The sequence below is a fragment of the Cydia fagiglandana genome, chromosome 21 (genome assembly GCF_963556715.1).
Source record: "Cydia fagiglandana chromosome 21, ilCydFagi1.1, whole genome shotgun sequence".
NCBI lineage: Eukaryota > Metazoa > Arthropoda > Insecta > Lepidoptera > Tortricidae > Cydia > Cydia fagiglandana.
In genome coordinates, this window is record NC_085952.1 from 12,743,415 (window position 1) to 12,769,075 (window position 25,661).

General features: G+C 38.7%; 1 protein-coding gene across 2 annotated transcripts; it reads left to right on the top strand.

Annotated features, from left to right (window-relative positions):
* The first annotated feature begins 2,178 nt into the window (after positions 1-2,178).
* On the top strand, positions 2,179-24,843 carry LOC134675149 (wolframin). 2 transcript variants are annotated; one of them, XM_063533318.1, is made up of 11 exons: positions 2,179-2,445; positions 3,117-3,221; positions 3,730-3,829; positions 8,444-8,563; positions 9,519-9,628; positions 11,879-11,983; positions 13,034-14,220; positions 14,669-14,855; positions 15,307-15,484; positions 21,537-21,659; positions 22,631-24,843. In XM_063533318.1, the coding sequence occupies exons 1-11, from the start codon at positions 2,412-2,414 to the stop codon at positions 22,989-22,991; spliced, it is 2,610 nt and encodes an 869-aa protein (XP_063389388.1). In that variant the 5' UTR covers positions 2,179-2,411; the 3' UTR covers positions 22,992-24,843. The 2 variants fall into 2 exon arrangements, with proteins under 2 accessions (XP_063389388.1, XP_063389389.1); XM_063533319.1 differs by lacking the exons at positions 2,179-2,445; positions 3,117-3,221; positions 3,730-3,829 and adding an exon at positions 7,762-7,788.
* The last annotated feature ends 818 nt before the right edge of the window (positions 24,844-25,661 follow it).

The following is a 25,661-nucleotide window of genomic DNA, read 5'->3' on the forward strand; positions in this document are numbered from 1 at the left end:
AATATTTTTGTCAAAGTCCTACAGAACGCAGAACTTGCAAGGAAGCATCTGACAGACTGACATTTTACCCATATTTTTTTTTTATATGACAGTTTATTAAGCAACGTTAAAATAAAATAGATCATAATACTGACCAGTTACTGGTCTGTTCATTACGTGGCAATATGATATACATAAGAATGTTTTTTGTTTATGGGTAAAACGAGTGTAAAAAGTGTAATGTCCAGTATTTTGCCCGTTGTAATCGACAACACGGCACTTTTGCTAAGTCCAATATGTTAGACGTTGCCAAGTATGCAAAGAGTAAAATTATTAAATTTTCTGGTAGTTTTTGTAGTAAATAAATTAATTTTAAAAAGTCATTACTTGCCGTATTACGTAATGAACCAAATAGATAAAAAATATATTTTTATGGATTTTTTCCCTGTGAATGTGGTGTGTGTGTTTGTTTCCTGTTTGTGTGTGGATTTGTTTTCATTAAGAGACAGACCCGATTTCATTTGAGATTTGTTAGGAAAATTTTGATAAAAGTGCATCCATTATTGTAAAAACCATTGCTTAGATGTTACTGCTTCCTAGGATAACCCGCTGTTTGATTTAATCTTAAATAAATGACGTCAATGACTGGTAAAATTTTACCACCTACGAGAAGTTATTCCAAAAATATAAAATAGGTTTTACTTCAATTCATTACATAAGTTGACATTATCAGTAAGTGTATTTCTAATTAAAATATGCAATTATTCTATATTTGTTTTAAAAAACATGAATTGGACTAAAAACAAACCTTATATGCACATAAAGTAGGTACTCATACTCGGCAATGTCCAAAATAATGGACGTCTTTTCATTACGCGGCGTATCTTTTTATTTACACCGATCCTGGCAACGTCCAACATACTGACATATGTTTTTTCATGATATTTCTACAATAAACCAAACAAACGATGTAACACAGTTTTTTTGATATTTTTCCCGTGTTGATTTAAGAGTTAATCTTGGTTGCTCATTATACGTATATTGAAAAGTTGAAAATCCCACGCCGCCGCCGTGGATTTTTTCGTGGCGCGCCGCCGCCCGATTTTTTTCGACCGGCGCGCACGTCTACTCGATTGTACAAAAAACAAACTGAAAGTATCACCGCAGCGTCCTGAATAAGTTCCGTTTCCATTTTATCGACAAATAGGAACTGTTTTCACCTTAACGTTCGAATGTGAAATGAACGCGAGACGGAAGTAACGCGGGACGTCGCGCATCGCAGCTCCGGACGGAGATGCGGAAAAAACTCGGACGTTGCGTTGGTGCGTTGTCCCCGCATGCGAGTCCGTTGCTCCGCGTCTCGCAACGAGACGCGGCGCCAGTGTGACAACCGCCTCATGCACTATTTTTATTCATATTCATATTTATTATTAATAATGTACACATACATTACAAGTCAAGTTTACAATGGGTGAAATATATCCCAGATAAAATTACAGTTCTATTGCCCAATTTCTACCCGATCTACCCGGTTTTAATAACTGTTGGACTGCACAGATTAGGCAGTACATAAATGAGAGTCGTATCTTGTTCGGTACTAAAATTACAGTTGTATTGGGCAGATTCTTAACTAGTTTTAGCAGTTTTGTCAATCGCAGTCACTTTTTAGTATCTAGATATAAAAACAAGTGTGTTTTACAAAAAAAAAACTAGTGCCTGCGCTAAATCAGGATTGAGTTGACGAGCCGACACCACCACCAGGCTCCGTTTAGTGAGCCGTGGTAAAAAACCGGAACAAAAGGGATTCAAGTATCATGACCTTTAGTGTCGTACTATAATCACGTGACCAGTGTTGTCAGCATAGCAAAAACCATAAAATAGCACTAGCGCGCCCTCAAATCCCACGACTCTTCTCTTTCCGCACAGACTCTAATACAATGTCAAACTAAAAGTAACGAAATGCCGAAAAACTAAAAACAGAAATAAACGACTTGACAATCCCACACAGGATGCCGAAAGTGGAGATATTTTTGTATTTTAGGGAGTTTCTAATTTTAATTCATTCTCGGAACACTTTCCTTCAGGTCTATTTTGATAAGCGTAGGTGTATCGCGTAGGAGTGAAACATCTTTCACCTAATAAGCTCACTCATTTTAATGTACGCCGTGTTTGTTAATAAGCACATTTCAAAATAATTCACTACGATCACAAAGTAGCTCAAGTTTTAAACAAAATGTTTGCAAAATGCAAAAATGGAACGTAGGTCGCGGATGTCTGATTTTGACATTCAAAAAATTGGCGAAATCGTGTGACGGAATCAAAACATCGGAATATTTTGTTGATAAATTAAAAGTATTTATATTTGTAAAACTTACTTTAATGAATATTTTTACTATTAACGGGACGGAAAAAATAATATTTAGTGTTCAGTAATGCCACCGGGTAGAAAACGTTGGAATATTCATGGTAAGTAGAAAAAGTTTCAATCATTTTATTCGATCAATTTAAGAAACAACTTGTTTTGATTCTTATGAAACGCAAAACAGTCCCGGTTTATTGCAATCTCTAATGTAAGCGGCATTATATTATGACTAATTTCCAAAATGTTTATGACCAAAATAATAGTGACCTTGTATGGAGGTCTTAGGTCTAGATTATTCTGCAATCTAAAATTAAATTACTGTGCACTAAATTCTTTCAAGAACTTGTTTAAAATACATTGAGATATTTATTTGTTTTGGTTAAACCTAAATTACTAAAGCTATATGTATATTCTACCTATTCTATTCAAGCCTAATAATGCACTGAAATAGTTTCTTATTATTTGTAGTATGTTGACTGTCACCATCAAAATATAGTCTGGTAAATCCAATTTGTCAGTAAATAAGCAGAAAAAAAAACTATGTATACTTCATCCCTTTCTATTGGGTGCTAGTACTAGTGTAAGACAAAGACAGTATGATTCTCTACATCTATGTTTGAAATGAGAGGGGGATGAGTATAGTTTTTTTTCTTATTTACTGACAAATAATGTTTGCAAGACTGTAGTTGGTACTACAGAGATGATTCTTAGCTCTACAAGAAATTTATATTTTCTATAAAGAAATGAGTACTTTTTGCTATTTAATTTGTTTCAGATGGTCCACAAGGGTCCCTCAGAAGGCTCCGGAACCAGCTGGCCGAGGACGGCTGTGCTGAATCACAAGTAGTTCTCGCTAAACAACTGTTGGAAGAAAAATGTGGTATGTCTTAATTAGCCAAGTGTTGTTGGCCCAGCGGTAAGAGAGTGCCAATTCGGAGGTCGCAAACCCCAGCTGGTACCAATGAGTTTTTCGGAACCTATGTATGAAATATCATTTGATATATTTACCAGTCGCTTTTTGGTGAAGGAAAACATTGTGAGGAAAGCAGACTAATCCCAATAAGACTTTGGAAAGTCAGATGGCAGTCACTTTCAAAAAACAAGTGCCTATGCCAATTCAATTAGTTGTCAAGTGGACCCCACATTCCCATGAACCGTTGCAAAATGCCGGGACAACATGAGGATGATATGTTAATTTAATGTAGCCTAAAAATAAATTGATAAAACTAAATACTTTAAATTATTTTTACGTTTGTTAAAATAATAAGAACTAATTGAAATTGTTGAAAACAAATATGAGACGTCAATTCAAGGAGAGAGTCCATATCCTGGAGTGGAATATTTCAGTTGATATGTAAACTCCTTTCTACCCTAAAGTTTTGTTTCAGAACTTGAAGCTGATAAGGTGTCAAATTTCAAGCAGGCCTTAGAATGGCTTATTTGTGCCACAGAGCAAGCCCACCCTGAGGCCAGGAGGATGTTGCGCAGGTAAACTATATATGAAAACTGGCCAAACAGCTGGCTGAGGTCACTGGGAACAAAAGAGCTGGCAGCTTTCTCCTTCAACGAATTAGCGTTAAACTTTAGGGTTAAATCCTGTGTCCCTAGTGAAAAAAGGTATGTCTTGGGCAGCGCAGTTGTAAATGGGTATAAGTTCCAAGTAACACATGTGCCCTTTTACCCCTAAGCTGCGTGAGACTTGTACCCTTTTTCACTAGGGCCACATTATTTATCGTAGTTAAAGTATCTACCTTAAAGTCAGCATGCAGTACCTATGACAAAATTAATTCTAAATTAAAATCCTCAAGTTCGTTTTTCGGTTGGCATTTTTTTTATTTCAACAAGAGGTTAAAGTTAGGTGAGACCGGTGAGAGATCTCCATTTGAACACAAGTGACGAGTGAATTCCTGTGTATTGTTTTGAGGATAGTCTCATTAAGCGGGGCTCCGTCGACTCAGGGAACGAGTCAAAGATTTTCACGTTTCACGATATGCCTGATCTTACGATCGGCCGCCGACATGTATACGGCGTCGTAGTAACTCTCATAAGTGTTATGTATACCTACCTACCAATGATGTTGGCGTATGCCTGACTCTCATGAAATTTTGTGAGCATGTTCTTAAATTAAATTATACGGATTTTTTGTCAATCGCTTAGTTATTGAAAAATATTAAAATGGCGTATATACACTGTGTTTTTTTTTCCCGTTAATTTCAAGGGTGCATTCCTCCTGAGCTTAAATCAAGTAACTTTCTTAAAGACACCGATGTTCTAATTAAGTCCATTCCGGAGATAATCAATAATTTATTTTTTTCCTATAAGGCCTCTACAAGCATGTACACTTGCCTTAGGGCCGGTTTACATATTGATTAGTGTTTAGAATGAGTTCATACATTTGCTACTAAACTTAAGTACAATCTCGGTCGATTGATGTACGAAATGACATTGATATGTCACAGATTTCAATTGTTTGGTTGAGTTAAATGTAATGCCCGTGTTACAACAACGCTATATGCTACATTTAATTACTTTTTAAACAAAAAAAAATCCAAAAAAGAAAACAATTTTTTTTTTTAAATTAACTACGCCATTTAGTTCTCTTAAACGTACTTAACCATACCCCGAAGTTTATTGTTTGTTTATTGTCATTTATTGCATACATGTACATTGATGCATAGAAATACATGCACGGAAAGAAATAAGCTCTAGCAAAGTACCAATTTCGCTTCATTAAAATTTATTTAGTTGAATACAACCAAGACTTATTTAAAATGCGGAAACATTAACCTAGTTGACTTCTTTTATTTTAACAACGAACTTTGCAGGCTCCCTCCGAGTCAAGTCACTCGGTTGTAGACAGCAAAAACTTATTTATTTCTAGCCATTTCATTTTCTCAGTGTGATGTTAAATACAATGTTAGGAAGCGTACATGTTACCCTGTGAGGGTGTTACAATATGATTGTAGCTGTCTTACATTTACTTAAACACTTAATGTTTACTTAATTCTCTAATATCTTAATTTAATTACATTTATAATAGTTTATTCGAATAAAATACATTTATGTCCTTACATCGAAAAAAGTAGGTTAGATTAGTTGATTAATTAAGGTTATCATCATTTAGGAAATCGTCGATACTATAATAACATTTCTCGGTAAGTAAGTTAATGAGTTTTCTTTTAAATATTTTGTCTTTCGTCTCAGTGGATATATTGGGAGGTTGCATTAAAAGTCGCTGTGTGTTATGATTTTTTGAACGTTTATTTCTATGATAAAAAAAATCATGATTTTAATCGAAATATGCGCCATCGGCAGCTACGACCTTCTCCCACTTTTCTGGCAACAATTGAATTCCGCGGCGAAAGAAAGCTCTATCCTTTGAGGCTATCCAATCAGCAATCCATTTTTGGACTTCTTCATAATTTTTGAAATGCCTGTCTTCTAAATCATGCTGCATCGACCGAAACAGATGATAGTCTGATGGAGCCAGGTCTGGAGAATACGCTGGGTGAGGGAGGGTTTCCCATTCAAATTCCATTAACTTTTGTTTGACCTTCAAAGCAACATGAGGCCGAGCGTTATCATGAAGAAGAATCACTTTTCGTCGATTCGATGCAATCGATGGTCTGTTTTTCATCAAATTTGTGTATAAATTGTCCAACTGTTGTTGATAACGCTCAGCGGTGACTGTTTCATTCGGTTTTAACAACTCATAAAAGACAACACCTTCCATATCCCACCAAATACAGAGCATCGTCTTATTAGCGTGGATGTTCCGCTTTGGAGTCGACGTTGTCGGTTGGCCAGGATCAACCCATGTTTTTTTTCGTTTTGGATTCTCAAAATAGATCCATTTTTCATCTCCGGTCACGATACGCCATAAGAAACTCTTCTTTTTTTGCTTTGCAAGTAAGGAAATGCAGATGTTTAGCCGATTCGCAATAGCACTGTCGGTCAATCGATGTGGCAGCCATTTTCCTTCTTTTTGTATCTTCCCAATGGCATGCAAACGTCGCGATACAGTTGATTTATCGACTCCAAGTTGTTGAGCTAATTCTTTAAGCGATTGAGCGGGATTATAAAATAGCCATAGTCCAATAGCGCTTTCAATTCCTCATCTTCAAATTTTTTCGGTTGTCCTGGCCGTTCTTTGTCATAAACATCACAGTCACCGCTTTTAAACCTTCTAAACCAATCTCTGCATGCTGTTTCGGATGGAGCAGATTCCCCATAAGTATCTGCGAGCAATCGGTGAGCTTCAGCCGCACTTTTTTTCAAATCGAAATAATGAAGAAGTAAACATCGGAAAAATAACTTATCGCGATCCATTTTTCACTGTGTATTAAATATTACTTATTGAAGATAAAAATGCTGACTGTCAACTGGATTATATTAACACACTTTCAAGCTTCAAAATTGTACATGTCACAGTAATTATACTTTAGTCTAGAAATTGCTAGCCACATTTATATGAGAACAGCGGGAATTAATGCAACCACCTAATATTATGAGGAAGCTTGTTGAATATTTTGATTGATCTTACGTGGGGGCTATTTTTATATATTGCTAGATTACATGTCGGAGTAGCTAATAAATTGTTACATCTCGTGGTACCTGCTACTAAGTCTTTACGCATTTGGTATAGGTGTAAGTGTTTTCGTACAAAGTTTGCTGTTTCTAGAATGTATATACAAGGTAGGGTCCGTAATTTATATTTCAAAAAGAACGGGCGGCAGCTTTACGGCACTCGTATGTTAGCAAGAATACGGACACAATGTTTTTACATGACAAAGAGATCCTGAGCATCTGTGCTGGATCCCCACAGAATCACTCCATAGCGCAGCCACGAATAGGCATAGGCATAGTATACCGAAAGGGCATAATGTAGATCTGTATTTCGTTTGATTGCGCAAAGAGCATATACGAAACTTGAGAGTTTTGCTTTGATTTTTTTTATGTGATTTTTTTAAGTTAACTGAATTCAATAAAAACACGGTGTATTTAGATTCATATTTTTACAGAAAAATACACGTGAGGTCCCCTTATACAGTTACATTTGGAAGATTATAGAGTCAGACCTTAAAAATTCTTTTATTGGTCTGACTCTACACAAAAACGTCTAAACGTATATATCGCACCAATAAAAGTCTGCAGCGGATTTGATAGCCCACGCAGCGTGTTATTTATACGTCATAATTTCATAGAAATTTGACGTTTAAAATGACGCACTGCGTGGGCTATCAAAATCGCTGCGGACTACTTTTTACGGTCTGACTCTATAATTGCAATTGCTCTATAATCTTCCAAATGTAACTTAAACCTCATGCCACAATACTGGCCTATAAAAATATATTTAAATGTCAACGTCATATCTAAACGCCATATCATCAAAAATGACCGAGCGATGTACAAACACAAATTCCGTGTGACAAACACAATAGTATGAAGTAAGTTTGTTTTTCTTAGCGGGACAATAACACAAACATACAAACATTCCCGTAGGCAGTAGTTTGTTTATTTTTACTCATTCCTTTAACGCGATAGACGTGTTGACATCGTTGTATTAATTTCTAGTTCAGTCGCGTAAAAGTACCTACTTATATAGTTCAAGTTTTTAATAGTAAAATCGCGATTCAAACAGGATTTGTTCGAAATCTTCGTCATTCTGACATCACAGTAATCGATACTGAAATCATTACTAAGCCGATCTAGGGCTTTAAAAGTTGTCTCTTCACGAAAGTTAAGATTGTGTATCAACTAAAACTCCTACGTTAGTTTCGACACTTTTTCACCAATTTTCTTAACGTTTAAAGCACATAATTTTTTTAAGATACCTGTGGTATATTACATCCCTTGCTCTATGAATTGTACCAATGTTACTAGATATACTTAAAACATTGTAACGCAGTTTTAACAGACCAAATAGTTTTCATGATCGTTTTTTAATGTTATATATAAATGAGTAATTCAATTCACTTTGAGAAGTGGAGACGCAATTTCGAAAAAGTCCGCGATGAACTTCGAGCTAAAGTGTAAGATATTTTCGGTTATTTTATTTACTTTTAAGTTTAATGCATGCTATAGCTTTTGTCTCTTTCGCAGGTGCATCCGCAGCGGTGTGATAGAGGAGGACAGTGCCGCGATAGTCCGCGCTAAATCTTGCCTCGCGGCGAGTCGGCAGGAGACCGTAGCGAGAAAAGCTGCCAGAGACCTGTTTGCGAGGTATAATATTCCTTTCTCTTACGTTCACTGTGGAGGGGGGTCGAAGGATCCCCTTAAAAGTACCCATAGGAGCATTCCATGAAATTGTCTACCGTTTGTCCCGTACAAACGCGAATTTTCTGAAAATTTGCAGGTATAGGAGTTTCCTTTTCTTTGAAAAATGTACCAAAATATGCACAGAAAAAATATTCGCCTGCTTTAAATGCCGAAAAAAAGTCGCAACACAGGAAATAAAAAGCGTTTGTACGGGACAGCCCGTGGAATGCTCCCATGCCTACTTAATCTTTTGGACGCCAATGACCGATATATCCGCACCGCAGGTTCAACGCCATAGACATTAATCGGGCACAGATCACAGACCTACGTGCATATGCATAAAGTTCAATTTCAATTTTGACACTTCGGTGACGTGGAGTCCGCGTGACAGCATTTTGTGTTTGACACGGCGCGGCGTCGAAAAGGATAATTACGAGCGAAAGAAAACAACTCCATCTCTATCAGTTTGGCAGGGAAAGTTCGAACTGTCTTTTTTGTTAATGCTAAAATTTGTATTTTTTTTTTATGGTTTAATATAACTACTATATATTCTAATACTTTTTAACGAGCAATTCTTGTAAGTATAATTATATATTTATTTTGGGGATCTCGGAAACGGCTGTAACGAATTCGATGAAATTACCTAAATGGGGGGTTTCGGGGGCGAATAATCGATCTAGCTAGGCCTTATCTCTGGGAAATCGCGTATTATTGAGTTTTTATATGTTTTCTGAACAAAGCTCGGTCTCCCTGATATTATTCCTATAAGATACCTTTTTTTCTGTAAACTAACCGCATGGAAGCGGTGCTCTCTTAGCACAAGTGTCTTCTCACTTAAAAAGAGGCACCAGCGCATATACTGTAATTAATTTTTTAGCCTACCGAATAAAATAATTTTTTACTAACATTTTTTTTGCAGTTTGTCAAACGGCGAGGAGTACATAACGACAGCGCAGCTCGAGAGACGCATCCGGGAGATCTGCAACACAACGCTGCAAAAGGACGACAGTACTGACGATGACTCGCCAGGTAGGACGTTTACACCTTAGAGCATTTTAACCTTAGCCTTTTAACCGCCAGCAATTTTTGATCGAGCGTGCTCGTGTCGCCACCGACAGTAATTGTATTGTGCTGTAAAAACCAAATCAGATCTTTGTCTTATTTATCAGACTGTGGCGAAATGAGTTGGATATGTAATGTCTTATATATCAAACTCTGGCGGTTAAAGGGTTAATAGGAGCATTCCACGGGCTGTCCCGTACAAACGCATTTTATTTCCTGTATTGCGACTTTTTTTGGGCATTTAAAGCAGGCGATTATTGTTCTCTGCATATTTTTGACCATTTGTAATAGAAAAGGAAACTCTTATACCTTCAAATCTTCAGAAAATACGCGTTTGTACGGGACTAGCGGTAGACAATTTCATGGAATGATCCAATAACTGGAGTCGCCTTTAAGAGCTTACCACTCTGCCGAAAAACTTGCACAATTGTGCAAACTTTTTTGTATGGACTGACATGGATATTTGTACAAATCATGTAGAAATAGCAATACATTTGACGTCCCCTCCCCCGCAAAAATCGGCAGACTGTTTCTTAAAGGAAATGACAGCGATGACTTCTCCAGACACTAAATGCTCTAAGGTTTACATCTCTGCCGCAACCAGGCGTGGCTCACTCCGCGATTTCGTCGCTTTGCTACAGGTAGCTAAAAGTACATCCGTTCGGCCCCAATTTTGGGGTTTGCCATAGGCCGCGCGTGGCGCTGTAGCCACCTAGCGGCCATATATGTGCTGATCGTAACAGACGCGTTTTGTTAGGGAGTGAGTCTTCTGTACCTAGTACTATTATTTATTCTGTGCCGCAACATGAATACCTATAGCTGCATCTCCATAGGAGAGAATATACTTGGATACATTTAAAAGTGATCTGCGCTGCGCTCCGCCGGTTTGGTTCGGTTTTAGGTGCAGTAAAATCGTGTTCTCACTGTATACTTATACCTACCATACCTTTAGCCGGGTGTCATTCTGAATCCCTAACAACGTTTGTCCTAAAGTCACTTGCCCTAACTGGTTTGTCCTAATGGGCACATGCCCTAACGATCAATTGTCATAACGATTATTTTCCATAATGTAAGGTTCTGAAAAATGGTTAGGTTTTAGAACTTGCTGCCACAAAAGTAGGTTAGGTTAGGGTTAGAACTGCGACCCTCGCAAAAAAGAAAATATGCTTAATAACATTAGGATAAGTAATCAATAATTAGGGAAAGCAAAATTAGGGTTTTTAGTGTTAGGACAACTGATCATTATGACAAAATAATATTAGGGAATGCAAAGATAGGAGAAAAGGCTTTAGGGATTCATATATAGATCCCCTTTAGCCTTTGCTCGTGTAGATGGCGACACTTTTTGACATTTAACAAATTTAAAACAACGTCAGGTGACAACCAATACTCATTAATTACCACCACAAGTTCATAGCCACCATATTATAGTTCGTTTTTTTTAGCATTAGAAATAAGGTAAACAATCTTGATGTGTCTTTTAATTGAAAAACACATTTTAAAAATAAGTTACGGCAAATATGTAACAATTATGAATCTAATACGATCATTTATATTCTTCTGCTTTCATAAGTAATAGTTACTGATTTTTAAAAAGCGTTTTTCAATTAAAAGGCGTGTCTAGATCGCTTACCTTCTTTGAAGTTCTTTCTAATGCTAAAAAAAACAACAACAACAACTATAGTACCAAAATAAGGTCGAATTTTATTTAATTATTTTTTAAGAGTTTTGGTTGTCAGCTGACGACATATCAGTGAATTAACAAGGACCGAAGTCAAATACCGTTCTAAAAGTTTTAATCATGTGTCGAAATATGGCAGTAAAGTTACTGTGGCTACAAAAATGACTGACAATCCGCCTCTATACTAAATTCTCTTTGCTACATACATACATATAATCTCGCCTATTTCCCGGAGAGGTAGGCGGAGACCACGGATTTCCACTTGCTACGATCCTGACATACCTACCTCTTTCGTTTCTTTCACTTTCATAACATTCCTTATACACGCTCGCCGGTTTAGGGTGCTCTTGACCTGTCCTTTCTTCAGGTTGTTCCCAGATCTGATCAGAGAAAATCCGCCGAGGTCTACCCTTTCCAACTCCCACTTCCATTTCTCCCTTTTAGGTACACTCTCTTTGTTAGCCTTCTTTCACTCATTCTTTCTTTTGTTTTGCTAATGCTGTAAAATAATAGGTAATGTGGTTTTCTATTTATAGAAGAAGCCCCCGCGTTGGACGGAGGACACGCTCTGGAGCCCTCACTACACGGCCACGGAGACGTTCCCAATGGAACCATCAGGACGCACCCTATTGCTGACGAAGGTAAGGAAGAATTTATTAAATTTAGGTACACGCAACACTCACAGTTTCCGTACACTGGTCCGAAGATAGATCCTCTGGTTTCAACATATTTTGAATCACTGGTCCCCAAGTAGACGATAATTTGTACCCGTCCTCTCTATTGATATTTTTAGGGTTCCGTACCCAAAGGGTAAAACGGGACCCTATTACTAAGACTCTGCTGTCCGTCCGTCCGTCCGTCCGTCTGTCACCAGGCTGTATCTCACTAACCGTGATAGCTAGACAGTTGAAATTTTCACAGATGATGTATTTCTGTTGCCGCTATAACAACAAATACTAAAAACAGAATAAAATAAAGATTTAAATAGGGCTCCCATACAATAAACCTGATTTTTGACCAAAGTTAAGCAACGTCGGGAGTGGTCAGTACTTGGATGGGTGACCGTTTTTTGTTTTGCTTTTTTTTTGCATTATGGTACGGAACCCTTCGTGCGCGAGTCCGACTCGCACTTGCCCGGTTTTTAATTTCAATCGCCTCTCATGATCAGTGATACAAATGTTGAAACCAGCGGATCTATCTTCGGACTAGTGTACAGATACTGTGAGTGTTGCGTGTCGTGCCGTGGACAAGAAACATTAATGGCCTGTGCACACCGGCTGCGTGTGCGTGACGTGCACGTGCGCGTGCGGCGTTGTAGTATACAGATTCTTATGAGAGACGGCACACCGCTTGCGTGACGTGTGCGTGTGCGGCTCCAACATTTTAGCGCATGCGCACGCGCACCTCACGCATACGCAAGCCGGTGTGGCTGGGCCTTAAACTTTATTAAATTTATTTTGATGATTTACTATAGGTATACTCTGCGAATGGATCTCTACCATTCATGCCTGTAGGCAGTACTGGTACAGTCAGCTGCAGATATAGTTGATTCACCCTACGAACAAGTTTCTATGCGGGGAGTCAGTTATCTCAGCAACTGACTGTACCTAATTCTGAGAGGAAGAAAGTGAGAGTTAGGAAACGAGATGGATTTCTTCCTCCTTCAAAAAATACTTTTATTTTGGTTTCAGATTACGAAGACCCCTGCAACAAGGCAGTAATCCGCAACTTGACAGTTGACAACCTCGTGACAGCGGCCGTTGACTACTGTCAAGGCGAACTTCCCCTCGTCAGCTACGAACTCACTTTGACAGACCCCAGTGTCAAATCTCTAGACCATGTCCCCCTATTACAACAAGCATTCCTACACCCAATAGTCTTCATACAAGTGTTATACTTGAAACTATTATATTACTTCGGTTCTTTTACGTTTACACTGTCCAATATTGAATTGTCATTAGTTTTAATAGCATATCTATCTGTCAGTACCGATAGTTTATACCATTTGGTGCCACTGGTTCTATACTATATTAGTTTCGTAGCGATGGTAATATGTACATTCAAAATGTTTCACGCGAAACGGCAGTTTATCGATTTTCGAAAATGGTCCGGACTATTTTTGAGATATAGCGATGGTAATCTACAGCCGGATGAATCTGAAAATCTGTTTGTTAGAAATAATTTGGGACCTTTTCTTCAATTTTTCCTGGCATTATTTATTAATTTATTCCTGTACCCTTTTATAGCTACCCAATGGGTACCTTTTTCTGAATTCTGCGTGCTATCATTCTCCTTAATGTTTCTATCGTTACTATCTTTTGGTACAAATGGTAGTCCATACCCAGATCTCTTAGCGTTACTATCTTTCGGTATAAATGTATTAGCCAAATATCCATATGAAAAAGATACAGTAGTCCATCAAGGCTGGCGTTTTTTAGATCTCCATATATCCAATTATCCATTCTATATCCTTGGTAATAGCATTGAATTTTGCTTGAACGCTCGTATGTTCTTTTCCCTACTCATCCCTGTTATATTAATCTTTATGGCTAAACGGAGTAATTGGCAAGGATTTTTCAAATACACGCTACCGCATTGTGTGACTTTGAGTTGGTTACAGATGTTCATAATGTGTTCGCATGGTTGTACCACGTATGGTCTTATTCGGGGTACATTAGGGCTGGTGTGTTCGTTCTTGTTTTTACCCTTGATTGGGGTAATAACGTTGACGTTGCCTATATTCGCGTGTATGCAGTATATAACGATATCTAGAATGTTCTATGCGGCGTCCATAGTGGTTGGGTTTCTCGTCAGTTTGGTTGTGACGTGTTTGTTGGCTAAAATGGAGGCTACGAAGAAATTCGTCACGCCGTTTCAGGTATGTAATTAATTTAGCTAAATAAGTGCTAATTATTAATCCCCTTATTAAAAAATCTTTACGGGATTGATTTAGTTCAATTATATTTTATCCCTTTCTTACAAATACATAAGTCAAAATGACAGATAAAGACAAACGTTTATTAGATAATTGAGTTTGTAGCGCGTTTATGAATAAGGGGGTCAGCCTTTGAACGCCACCGTCGCACAGCTGACAAGGTTACATTTTAAAAATGAACCTTCGTGCATTTCAATTGAGTTTTCTATTGCGTGTCCGCTTTGTGCCCATAGAACGAAATTAAGTACATAGAAATACCTATCTAATGACCTAACTCTCATTTCTGTTGGTTCTTGGACCAGGCTCCATACAAGGTTGCCCATGGTTCTTTGTCCTTTATAAAGGCCTCTGGGCTCGAGAAGGTTATATTTAAAATAATTAATCGTTCCAGCTCATATTCGGCCTCGCCACCCTCATATACTTCGGCAACCAGTTCTCGAACATCCAAGACGACGGCCTACCCTCCGGCCTAGTGGAGATGCTGGGCGACAAAGCAGCCATTAAGAATCTGCTGAAAAACGACTTTGAATACGAGGATAGTGCGTACCATGTGAACTGGGAGGACTATTATACGCAATGTGAGTTAGCGTTGCTCATACTATTTTTCGTTAACCCGCTCATCCACTCCTTACAACCGCGCCAGCAAGCGGACGCCCTTACGACTTTGCGTGACCGGCGGCAATCATAGGTGGGAACGAAATGTTCGATCGCTGTCTCGCTCCAACCTATGGTTGCCGCCGCCGCCAGTCGCGCAATGTCGTTACCGAGCCGTTAACCCCATGAGTTCCAAATATGTTTTATCAAATCAAATAACATTTATTATCAGAGAATAAAGCCCATAGCCCAAGCTAACTCGGCACCGATTTTGATAGTACAGACTGTGCGAGTGTTATTTTAAAACTCGTAATTTCATATAACTTTCGAGTTTAAAATAACACTTGCACAGTCTGTGCTATAGCAATATCTGCTCAATTAGCTAGATCTGACACTAGAAAAATATATAACTTGACAGTCGTTTTTCTGTTGCAGGTAATTCACCGTCCTGGCTAGAATCCAACATGGCGGCCACTCAGATGAAGTGCTCCGTGTTGGACGGAGCCCACGTCAACTGGGAGGGCTACGTTAAAGAAGTTCGGTTGAAATCTCTCACCAACCGGTGGGACGACTTCGCTTCGTGGTTGCCGATATTCTTGCAAGAATTTTTCAGGTAAATTGGCTACTTGTATAGGGAAAAAATGTATAAGTATACACAGAAAATTAGTAAATATATTTTTGTGCTTTCAATGGTTTTTTTAAATGGCCAAATACTCATATTAGAAGGTGGATTAATTGAAGATTTCGCTTCGTGGTTGCCGGCTTTCTTCTGAGCTATTCAGGTACCTTAACATACTTTAACAAACTAGTTTTATCAGTAAAAAGGCGACAAATTAAAAAATATAGGCGCCATTCAATTATCCATAGTAATTTTGAATTTCGCGCCTTTTCCAACTGGCAAATTGAGCAGACTACAGTTTAGAATCCAACATGGCGGCCACTCAGATGAAGTGCTCCGTGTTGGACGGAGTCCACGTCAACTGGGAGGGCTACGTTAAAGAAGTTCGGTTGAAATCTGTCACCAACCGGTGGGACGACTTCGCTTCGAGGTTGCCGGCGTTTTTGCAAGAGTTATTTAGGTAAATATAGATTTATGAACCAATTCGACGGTTAAAAAGGACATGGAGTCGCGTTCCCGAGCCAGCATTCTTCTCCTTCATGGCGTACCTGAGGCACAAGGCGAAGATACTTCAGCTGTAGCGGTGGACATTCTCCAACAGACCTTAAAGGTGGAGGGAGTAACTCTCACGGCTTGCTATCGGCTGGGAAGCAATTTGACGCCATCAAGGCCCCGGCCTGTCCTTCTTAAGTTCAGCTGCCACAGGATTAGAGATGCAGTCTGGGCCGCTAAGAAGTTGCTGAAGGGCTCGGGCAGAACTCTGTCAGAGTTTCTCACTAGCACCCGGCATGCAGTATTTCTGGAGGCCCGCAAGCGGTATGGTGTGAAGGGCAGTTGGACGAGTGATGGGCGCATAGTAGTGCAATGCCACGACGGGGTGCGCCGCAAGGTTGTTACGCTGGCGGAGTTGGAGGCGTTACCGGCCCCGGCTTGTGCTGCTGAAGCCGATGGAGGAGTGCGGACAGAGACGGAAGCAGTGGCCGGAGTGAAGGCATCATCGGCGGCGGTAGCACCGAGACCATCACGCCAAGCGAGGTTTGCTGCGGGCTCCGGTGTCGGCAGGCGTTGAGAACATGCATGGTTGGTGTTCGTTGTTTCTATGTCAGTGGCAATCAACGTGTTACTTTTGTTTTATCAAATTTTTGCTATGACGTCACAAAATCAAAGTTTCACTTTATATTTGTAGCGGTACATTACAAAATCACTTTAGGTTTTGCAGCGGTAGAATTAAAACATTTAGTTACGTTGTAAATAAACACGATTTGTTAGCCTACCCTGTGCTGTCACATTGACATTTGACGTTTCATTTCATCGTTTTGTTCGTGCATCGATGAGGTGTATTTTTCTGTATATTTTAGTTTGTTTAATTATTTTTGCGATGTCGCTGCTGTGCTTGTTTCTGTTTTGTGTTTATTTGTATAAATTATAATAGGTAGCTGCTGGCGAGCAGATGAGGTGGTTTACTACTAAGTTAGTATTAATAGTACTTACTAGGTGTATTTATATATTTATTACATATTATATACGATATATATTTTTAGAAATAGTACTCAACCACATTATATATACAATGTCAAACGTTTTAAATGATAGTTTAGACAGCGAGTTTTTCTCTCTCTCTTCTTCTAGCCTTTATGATTCTTTGAGTGATGCGTCAGACTTGCCTGATTTGGGTGAACGGTTGCAATACGCGTTTAACTCTTCACATAAAAACTTTAATGTTGTTCATATCAATGCGCAAAGTGTGCCGGCACACTACCCTGAACTACTTTCGGCCTTTAGCTCCAACAATAACATTCACGCTATTCTCATTTCAGAGTCGTGGCTAAAACCGTCTCTACCTTCTACGCTTTATCCATTGCCAGGGTACTGTTTGATACGGAACGACCGGACCGGCACTAGCGGAGGTGGATCGGGAGCCGTCCGCGGTGGTGGAGTCGCCATTTATATTAGAAGTAACCTTGCTTGCAGAATAGTCGCGCAGTCACCATCAGTCTATTCGAACTCTGCCGAGCATCTTTTTTTAGAAGTCGTATTACATCATTCCAAAGTTCTTCTAGGCGTTTTTTACAGCCCTTCCTCCAGCATAAATTATTTCAATGCTCTGTATGATATATTAGTTGATATAACCCCCCAGTTTGACCATAGTATTCTCATGGGCGATTTCAACACCTGCCTCCTAAAAAATGATCTTCGCTCCTCTAAGCTTTATTCTCTTGCTACGTCCTTAAACCTAAGCGTCTTACCCCTCACAGCTACTCACTTCCCGCATAACGGTCCTCCTTCTTTATTAGACCTCATTATCACCTCTTCTCCAGACTTAGTTTCCTTTCATGGGCAGTTTAATGCTGCTGGCTTCTCCAACCATGATTTAATATACGCTGCTTTTAAAATCCGTCCTCCAAAACGTAGGCACAAAATTATAATGCGGCGAAACCTGCGGGACTTAGATTTACAAGCCTTTTATGCCGACTTATCTAATGCGGATTGGCAAGGGTTGGAGAGTCTTGCAGATATCGACATGAGGGTAAGGGCTTTCAATGATATACTGCTTGCGATTTTTGACAAACACGCGCCCTTGAAACCTACACGCGTCAAACACCTTCCTGCGCCGTGGCTCACGCCGGATATTAAGACGCAGATGGCCAAGCGTGATCGAGCTCGCGTAAAATTTCGACAAAGCCCTTCAGATAGTAATCGTCAGAAGTATCTATCGTTACGTAACCGCTGCAATAAGGTCTGCAGGGAGTCAAAACGTCGATACATCCACAGTTCCATTGATGAATGTCCCCCCGCTAAATTATGGAAGTTCTTAAAATCACTCGGGGTGGGCAAATCTCAATCTAGTTCATCCAGTATCCTCGATATAAATGGCATTAACCAATACTTCAGTACTTCACCAGTTACTCTGGACCGTTCCCTTAAACATTCTACCTTGTCACTTCTTGCAGCTTCTACAACCAACGCCAGCGTAGATCCTTTTGAACTCGGCTGTATTTCTGCACAAGAGACCCAAGCAATCCTCAAAACTATTAAAACGAAAGCCGTCGGTGACGATAACCTTAGTGTAGATATGCTCATGCTCGTGGCGGATTTTATTTCTCCTATCATCTCTAACATTATTAATTTCTCCCTTTCCAGTGGCACGTTTCCGGCATCCTGGAAGTATGCACATGTCATTCCTCTCCCAAAAACCTCCAATCCTGCATCTTTCTCCCAATATCGTCCTATCTCCATTCTTCCTATACTATCAAAAATTATTGAACATTTCGTTAACCGTCGCCTGCAATCCCATCTTAATAAAAATTCATTGTTTAACCCTCTCCAATCTGGGTTTCGCCCCGGGCATAGCACAGTCACCGCTTTGGTTAAAGTTACCGACGACATTCGTTTTAATATAGAGTGCAAAAAGCTAACTGTCCTTGTTCTTCTTGATTTTAGTAGTGCCTTCGACACTGTAGACTTTGACATCCTTCTAGGCACACTCAGCACTCTAAAAATCTCACAAACTTCCCTCTCGTGGTTTCATAGCTACCTTTCTGGCAGACGCCAGCGGGTCAGAGTAGATGACAAGCTGTCCGACTGGTGTGAGCTCACCGCTGGCGTCCCGCAAGGAGGAGTGCTTTCTCCCCTTCTTTTCTCTATTTTTATTAATGGCATCACCGAAGCACTTACATCATCATACCATCTTTACGCAGACGATCTTCAGATTTATGCAGCGGCCAGTATAGATGATCTTCCTTCATTGATTACTCAAATCAACCTTGATTTGAAATCCATACGGGACTGGGCGTGCAAATTTGGTTTGAAAATCAATGCTAGGAAGTCGCAGGCGATTATTATTGGTAGTCCTTATTATGTAAGCAAGCTTTCGGACATGGTGGTACCCGACATTTTGTTTGATGGGACTAATATCCCTCTCTCCTCTACTGTCCGAAATTTGGGTATCACCATGGATCAGACGCTTTCTTGGTCTCCCCATGTTGCTGAGGTGAGTAAAAAAGTTTTTGGATCCCTCCACTCTCTTCGACGGCTGCAGAATTTTCTCCCACTTCATACTAAACTGACTCTTGCCCGTTCGCTCTTGCTCCCTCTGCTAGACTATGGTGACGTTGCGTATCTGGACCTTAATGAGGAATTGCTGGATAAACTTGAGCGTTTACAAAATGTTTGCATCAAGTATATATTTGGCCTCCGTAAATATGATCACGTCTCCAACTTTCGCTCCCAGCTCGAATGGTTACCGATCCGCCGACGCAGAGATGTGCATGTCGTGTCGTTGCTGTTCCATATACTCTTCAACCCCCGTTCCCCATCTTACCTAACGGAAAGATTTAGCTATCTGGCTGAAGGAAGTGATCACCGTTTACGATCTAGCTGTAATCTCACGCTTACTATTCCGCCTAATAAGACGCGAACATATGCAAATTCTTTTACGGTGCGCGCTGTGAAGTTGTGGAACGAGTTGCCCCTGTCGCTCAGGCGGTCCCAGTCTGTGGCGTCACTCAAGGCTAATCTGAAGAAGCTTTGGCTTTCCAATCAGCGTGATCTGGTTAAGTACTAACCTTTATTTCTACTTTAAACTTGTATATATATATATATATATATATATATATATATATATATATATATATATATATATATATATTGTATTGTATTGTATGTATGCTAGTATGTATTTTATGTATTTTATTCGATAATATTATTTATGTATTTTATGAGTTGACAATACAGTAAAGGGCCAAAAAGAATGCACATCGAGCTTTAGAAAGAGGCAATCGGCTAATTTCGACTTCGTATAGCGATATCTGTGTCGCACACACCATGACGTTTGTTTTGTCAGTCATGGTTCAAATGCGAGAGAGTGCAGTCGCCTATCTAAGTCAATATATATATAGAGCTGCTAAAACCCCTATAAAATTAAATTTGTACTATGGCATCATAGGGAAAAAAGGTAAGCTAAGTAAGGTAAGGTAAGCTCTACCAGTCACGCGAAATTATCCACAATGTTTATAAATATTTTTTATCTGAAGCCAACCAATTTAAAAAACATGAGGATGTTAATGTAAGTAATTATTTAGGTTCAACAGAGATTTGTCATTACAATATTACACTTTTTGTCGATCTTATATAAAATATATATTTATGAAGATTATTTTTCCCTAACAAGAATATAGCAATAATTATAAATAGTTACATCGTGTTTTACAGCTCTATATATTTCACGTGAAATCAAAACAAAACAACAATAAAGTACTTAGTTCTAAATTCAAATTCTGATAAACGACTAACCTAATAATTGATGTACATGGAAATGAGCATTCGTTTGTATTCGGAAATGCGATGATTGCCGATGTGCATTCTTTTTGGCCCTTTACTGTACGTTAGTTTACTTTTTCTAAATATTACTGTACATCCCGTAAGTTTGTCTATCTGACCTGACTGGAGTTTTCCTCTCATCTAATCGAAGGTTAGCTGGAAGAGATCCCTTATAGGGATAAGTTCGCCTTTGTACTTCCATTACTGTAATTTATTTTTGTAAACCTGTGTTGTGTACAATAAAGTGATTACTACTACTACTACTAAAAAGGCGACAAATTTGATTAATGTAGGCGCTAAGCTCGGATTCCGTGCGTAATTTCGAAGACTTGATCGGTTCTCGAAAGTTCGATCTTGCGTAATAATTTGAATTTCGGGCTTTTTCCACTGGTAAATTGAACCGTACCCTTTTGTACGGATATGGTTACGGATACGGATACGGTTCAATTAGAAAATTATGATTAGGAAATTATGATTATGATCCATACTAAAATAAATTCATACGTTTCATACAGGATCAGTATCATTCAGGTATTCGTACTCCACTTTCAATCGTTTATTTCTGAAAACATATTGTATTTTTTTAAGTAATGAGGTAATTCAAATTAGCTGTTAGATTATACTATTCCTGAGATTAATGTTACATACAAGAAATAACATTATTACTAAATCTAAAATAAGTCTAAATTAAATTCGATTTTGACTATGATGTTAACTATTGTTTCAGATGTTATTATGGCGAAGAATACACAACGCTATGCCAAAGCGGTGTCTCTGTGAAGGAATGCCAGTTCGTGCGGAACGCGGCGAGGCACAGCGGGAAGATATGCCATCTGAACAGGTTCAACGAGTAAGTACTGCAATAAAGATCGGTTTTCCTAGGATAGCGGTGCCGTCGTATAGCGGCCGTGTCCATACTAAATAATACGGCTAAATATGGATGTCGTAGTATTTGTATGGAGACGGCCGCTATCCTAGGAAACTATAGTCGCACCAAACAAAGTCTGCAGCGGATTTGATAGCCCACGCAGTGTAAGTGTTATGTATACGTCATAATTTCATAGAAGTTTGACGTTTAAAATGACACTTGCACTGCGTGGGCTATCAAAATCGCTGCAGACTTTTTACGGTGTGACTATAGAGCATAAGCGACCACATCGGTGCTTGAATACACTAGTCTGTTGTGCCAGCTCCACCACTCTGGCTTTCAACTTTTACATTTCAAGTTTGTAATTTAATTTCGCAAATATTACATTAGTCATTTATTTTCGCTTTTCAATGCATATATTACTTAGGGCATACAGAAAATTCCTGGACTCGCCACTTAGAAAAAATAAGTCGTCTCATATATTATCATGTAGTGCAGCGGTTCTCAAACTTTTTTGGTGACGGAACCCTTTCGGCAAGCGAAATATTTGACGGAACCCCAAATTGAAAATTTTCGTTCATCACTGTGGACCAGATATACCTATAGAAGAGCTGGTTTTTTTCTCATTATTACAAGTATATTTTCGCGGAACCCCATCAGAGGCTTTGCGGAACCCTAGGGTTCCGCGGAACACACTTTGAGAATGGCTGATGTAGTGTGTGTTACGCCTTACCGTTTACGCGTTACGCGTTATAAGCTTGTACACATGTTATTCTAGACATGATAAACCTATACTCCAACCAAATAGTTTCATTTAACGTCCAACGCTACATGGCGATCCTGCCAGAAACTCAGAATCAGAATCGAGACACTTTCAGTATGGCCCACGCATGTTAAAAATTATACGTATCATAGAAACTGATGTAAGATCTACCCACACAATTTATTTACAGATACACATACGAAATAACAGTTCTAATGGAAACCACCGGCCTACTCGCTCGGCAAGCGGAAATCAACCTAATCTACGACCACCATTTCACCAACTACACCCGTCTCCTTCACTCCAACGAGCACATCCGGTTCCGGGGCGTCCTCTCCAACCTAGACTTCAATATAGGCTCTAAAACCCTTAAAGTCCTAGGCTACGAACTCCAATGCCTAGACTGTAAGGACGCTAGAGGTAGTGTTAGCTCTAAAACGCCATCTATGAGTAAGTTTTCGGAACTATTTAAAACTATAGCGAACGATTGTGTTGTGTCGAGTAAGAATGTATTGAATTTCTTGTTTAATCCTATCGTTGTGTTTAAATAGTTTAATATGACAAAATTAAACTGTGTGACAAAATTTTCATACGAAAGTAAAAAAAGTGTATATGATACTCGGATATTTTAATATTGTAAAAGTCAGTATGACACTAAAATTGTATTAATATTTCAGTTGGTTCAATTTTAAAATTGTTGATTTTTTTCTCATAACTTGTTGATTACCGCCTTGGTGGTGTTTTAACTTTTTTAGATCCACTAGCACCGTTCACTAACCTGGGTTTAACCGGTTAAACCTGGAGTTACACAGGTTACCAGTACGGTTTAACCGGTTAACCCCGGGTTAGTGGGATGGTGCAAGTGGCGCTTAGAGACAGACCATTTCTATACTGCAAAACGTAATTCAAGACCAAAAAAAATAAGAAAATGTTGCCAATTTTTACTAGCATGTCTTGTATTTATGTAAAAATAAGTAAATATAAGTACTTTTTTAAATCGTAGGAGTAAAACTACTAATAAATAAATTATCTTAGCGTGATTATTTATCAAAGGGAATTTACTATTTTACAAACAAATTATTACAGTGGCAACATTGTCTTACTTTTTTAGTGTTGCGTACAAAACTTTGTTCACGGAACACTTATTGGGATCACTTCGGTCTTGTTTGGTCTTGAATTACGTTTTGTAGTTTAGACTATGTACCCCTACGAGGTGTTGTTTCTATAAGTACCTACTAATGTGCCCTCGAAATGTTTCCATAATCGGAAAATTTCCACATAGAAAAATTTCGGAGCCTTCTTATATTATATGGTATGAAAATTTCGTGAGCATGTTCAATATTTAGTTTTTTTTTGTTGCATCAGTTATTGGAAATTATTCAAAATTGCGCAGCCATACATTCGTTCAGTTTTAAGTTATGGTCGCTAGGTCTACAGCTCAAAGAGCCACTTGTCTACCATTCATAGAAATTTTGCTGTTGATACATCACCACAGGGTATAGTTGTTAGGTTTGTAGCTGGCCCCGAAAGGCTAATCCATTGTCTAATTGTTAATTAAAACCGCACCTGTACAAAAAAACAGGCCAAGTGCGAGTCGGACTCGCGTTTCTAGGGTTCCGCACATAAGTCCGACTCACGCTTGACTGGACAATTCTAATAGGTTTTCCTGTTATCTATAGGTAAAGAACTATGTTGTGTATTTTTTTCAAAATTTTAGACCCAGTAGTTTCGGAGATAAAGGGGGGGGGGGAATGGTAATTTTTTGGCTATTTTCTTAAATAACTGCGAACCTATGTATTTTAAAATAAAATAAAAAATACGTCCATCTTTGGGTCACTAATTTACATATGTGTACCAAATTTCAACTTAATTGGTCCAGTAGTTTCCGAGAAAATAGGCTGTGACAGACGGACGCACGAGTGATCCTATAAGGGTTCCGTTTTTTTCTTCTGAGGTACGGAACCCTAAAAACCGATTTAAACGGCCCAAACATTTTTTTTTGTAGGTAAGTAGCACGTGCGGTTTCACTTAACAATAGACAAAAGACTAGCCTTTCGGGGCCAGCTACAAATCTAACGACTATACAGTCAGCAACAGAAGTTTCTAAGCGGGCCAGGTATTCAAAATGTTCTTGACGCGACTTTATTGTTAAGAGAATAAGAGCGTGTCAAGGTAATTTTGAACACCTCGCCCGCTTAGCAACTTCTGCTCGTGACTGTACAGTAAGCATAGATTAAAATATAAATTGTTAAGACGGTATAGAAGTATTTTAATAAATGTTTAATATATAATTTATAATATGTAAATCGGGTATAATATATGAAATCGTATGATGCTCTCATTCATGTGACAATAGATATAATGAAATGTCAGTGTTATTAATAAATGAATATTTTAATTTAATTTTGTTTCTTTATCGCAACAAGTTGGCGCTCATAGGTACCTGCAATAACTGCAATAACATGTTATACAACGAAGGCCGCTAAAATATCTGACACGATCTTTTTAGTAGAGCCATAAGAGCGTGTCACATATTTTTGCGGCCATCGAAGAGTAACATTTTATTGCAGGTGACTGTACCTAATAAACCTTACCCGAAAGAAAAAAGAATACAGAGATTTATTGTCAAAGTAAATTATGTAGCCACAGTGAATTTACTACCATCTTTCGACAGATGTTTAATACTTTTTGAACGCCATTTGAATTTGATCCTTATTTCACAGATATGCTTCGAGCAACACGGAAGGGAGGCGGCATTCGCACTATTTCCCCTCTGCCGAGGTACAAGATTAGCGCGTCAATCTAATCTAGCGCGGGTAATAAAACTAGTTTCACTTGGATTTTTCACTAGACCGAGTCCAGACGCGCGCGTGAACACTGCTGCACAAAAATGCCTGTTTGCTCGGTTTTTTGCTATAAAAAGAGGTCGGGGACATCAAATTTACAAAAAGAAAGTGTTACATTTTACATGTAATATTTTTTTTTACATATCATACGTTTAATTACATTTAAATACAATTATTATATTTTAGTCTCAAGTATTTGTTGGATTTATCGATTTTGCTCGCTCAGTACAAATAGCGGATCGGTCGAGCGACAAATCCGACTTCTCATCTCCCAGAATACAATGACATACTTCAACGAAAATGTGTTAGTGTGCGTGTTGTGACACTAGTCACTCGTCCGTACACAAAAAGAGAACGAGGTTTGCAAGATTTGTC

Bases quoted from the DNA above. Each gene is read 5' to 3' on its own strand.
- LOC134675149 (XM_063533318.1), top strand. From the start codon at position 2,412: ATGCCACCGGGTAGAAAACGTTGGAATATTCATG. The intron at 11,984-13,033 runs GTAAGGAAGAAT...TTTTGGTTTCAG, and splicing joins GCACCCTATTGCTGACGAAG to ATTACGAAGACCCCTGCAAC. The intron at 15,485-21,536 runs GTAAATTGGCTA...CTATTGTTTCAG, and splicing joins TTCTTGCAAGAATTTTTCAG to ATGTTATTATGGCGAAGAAT.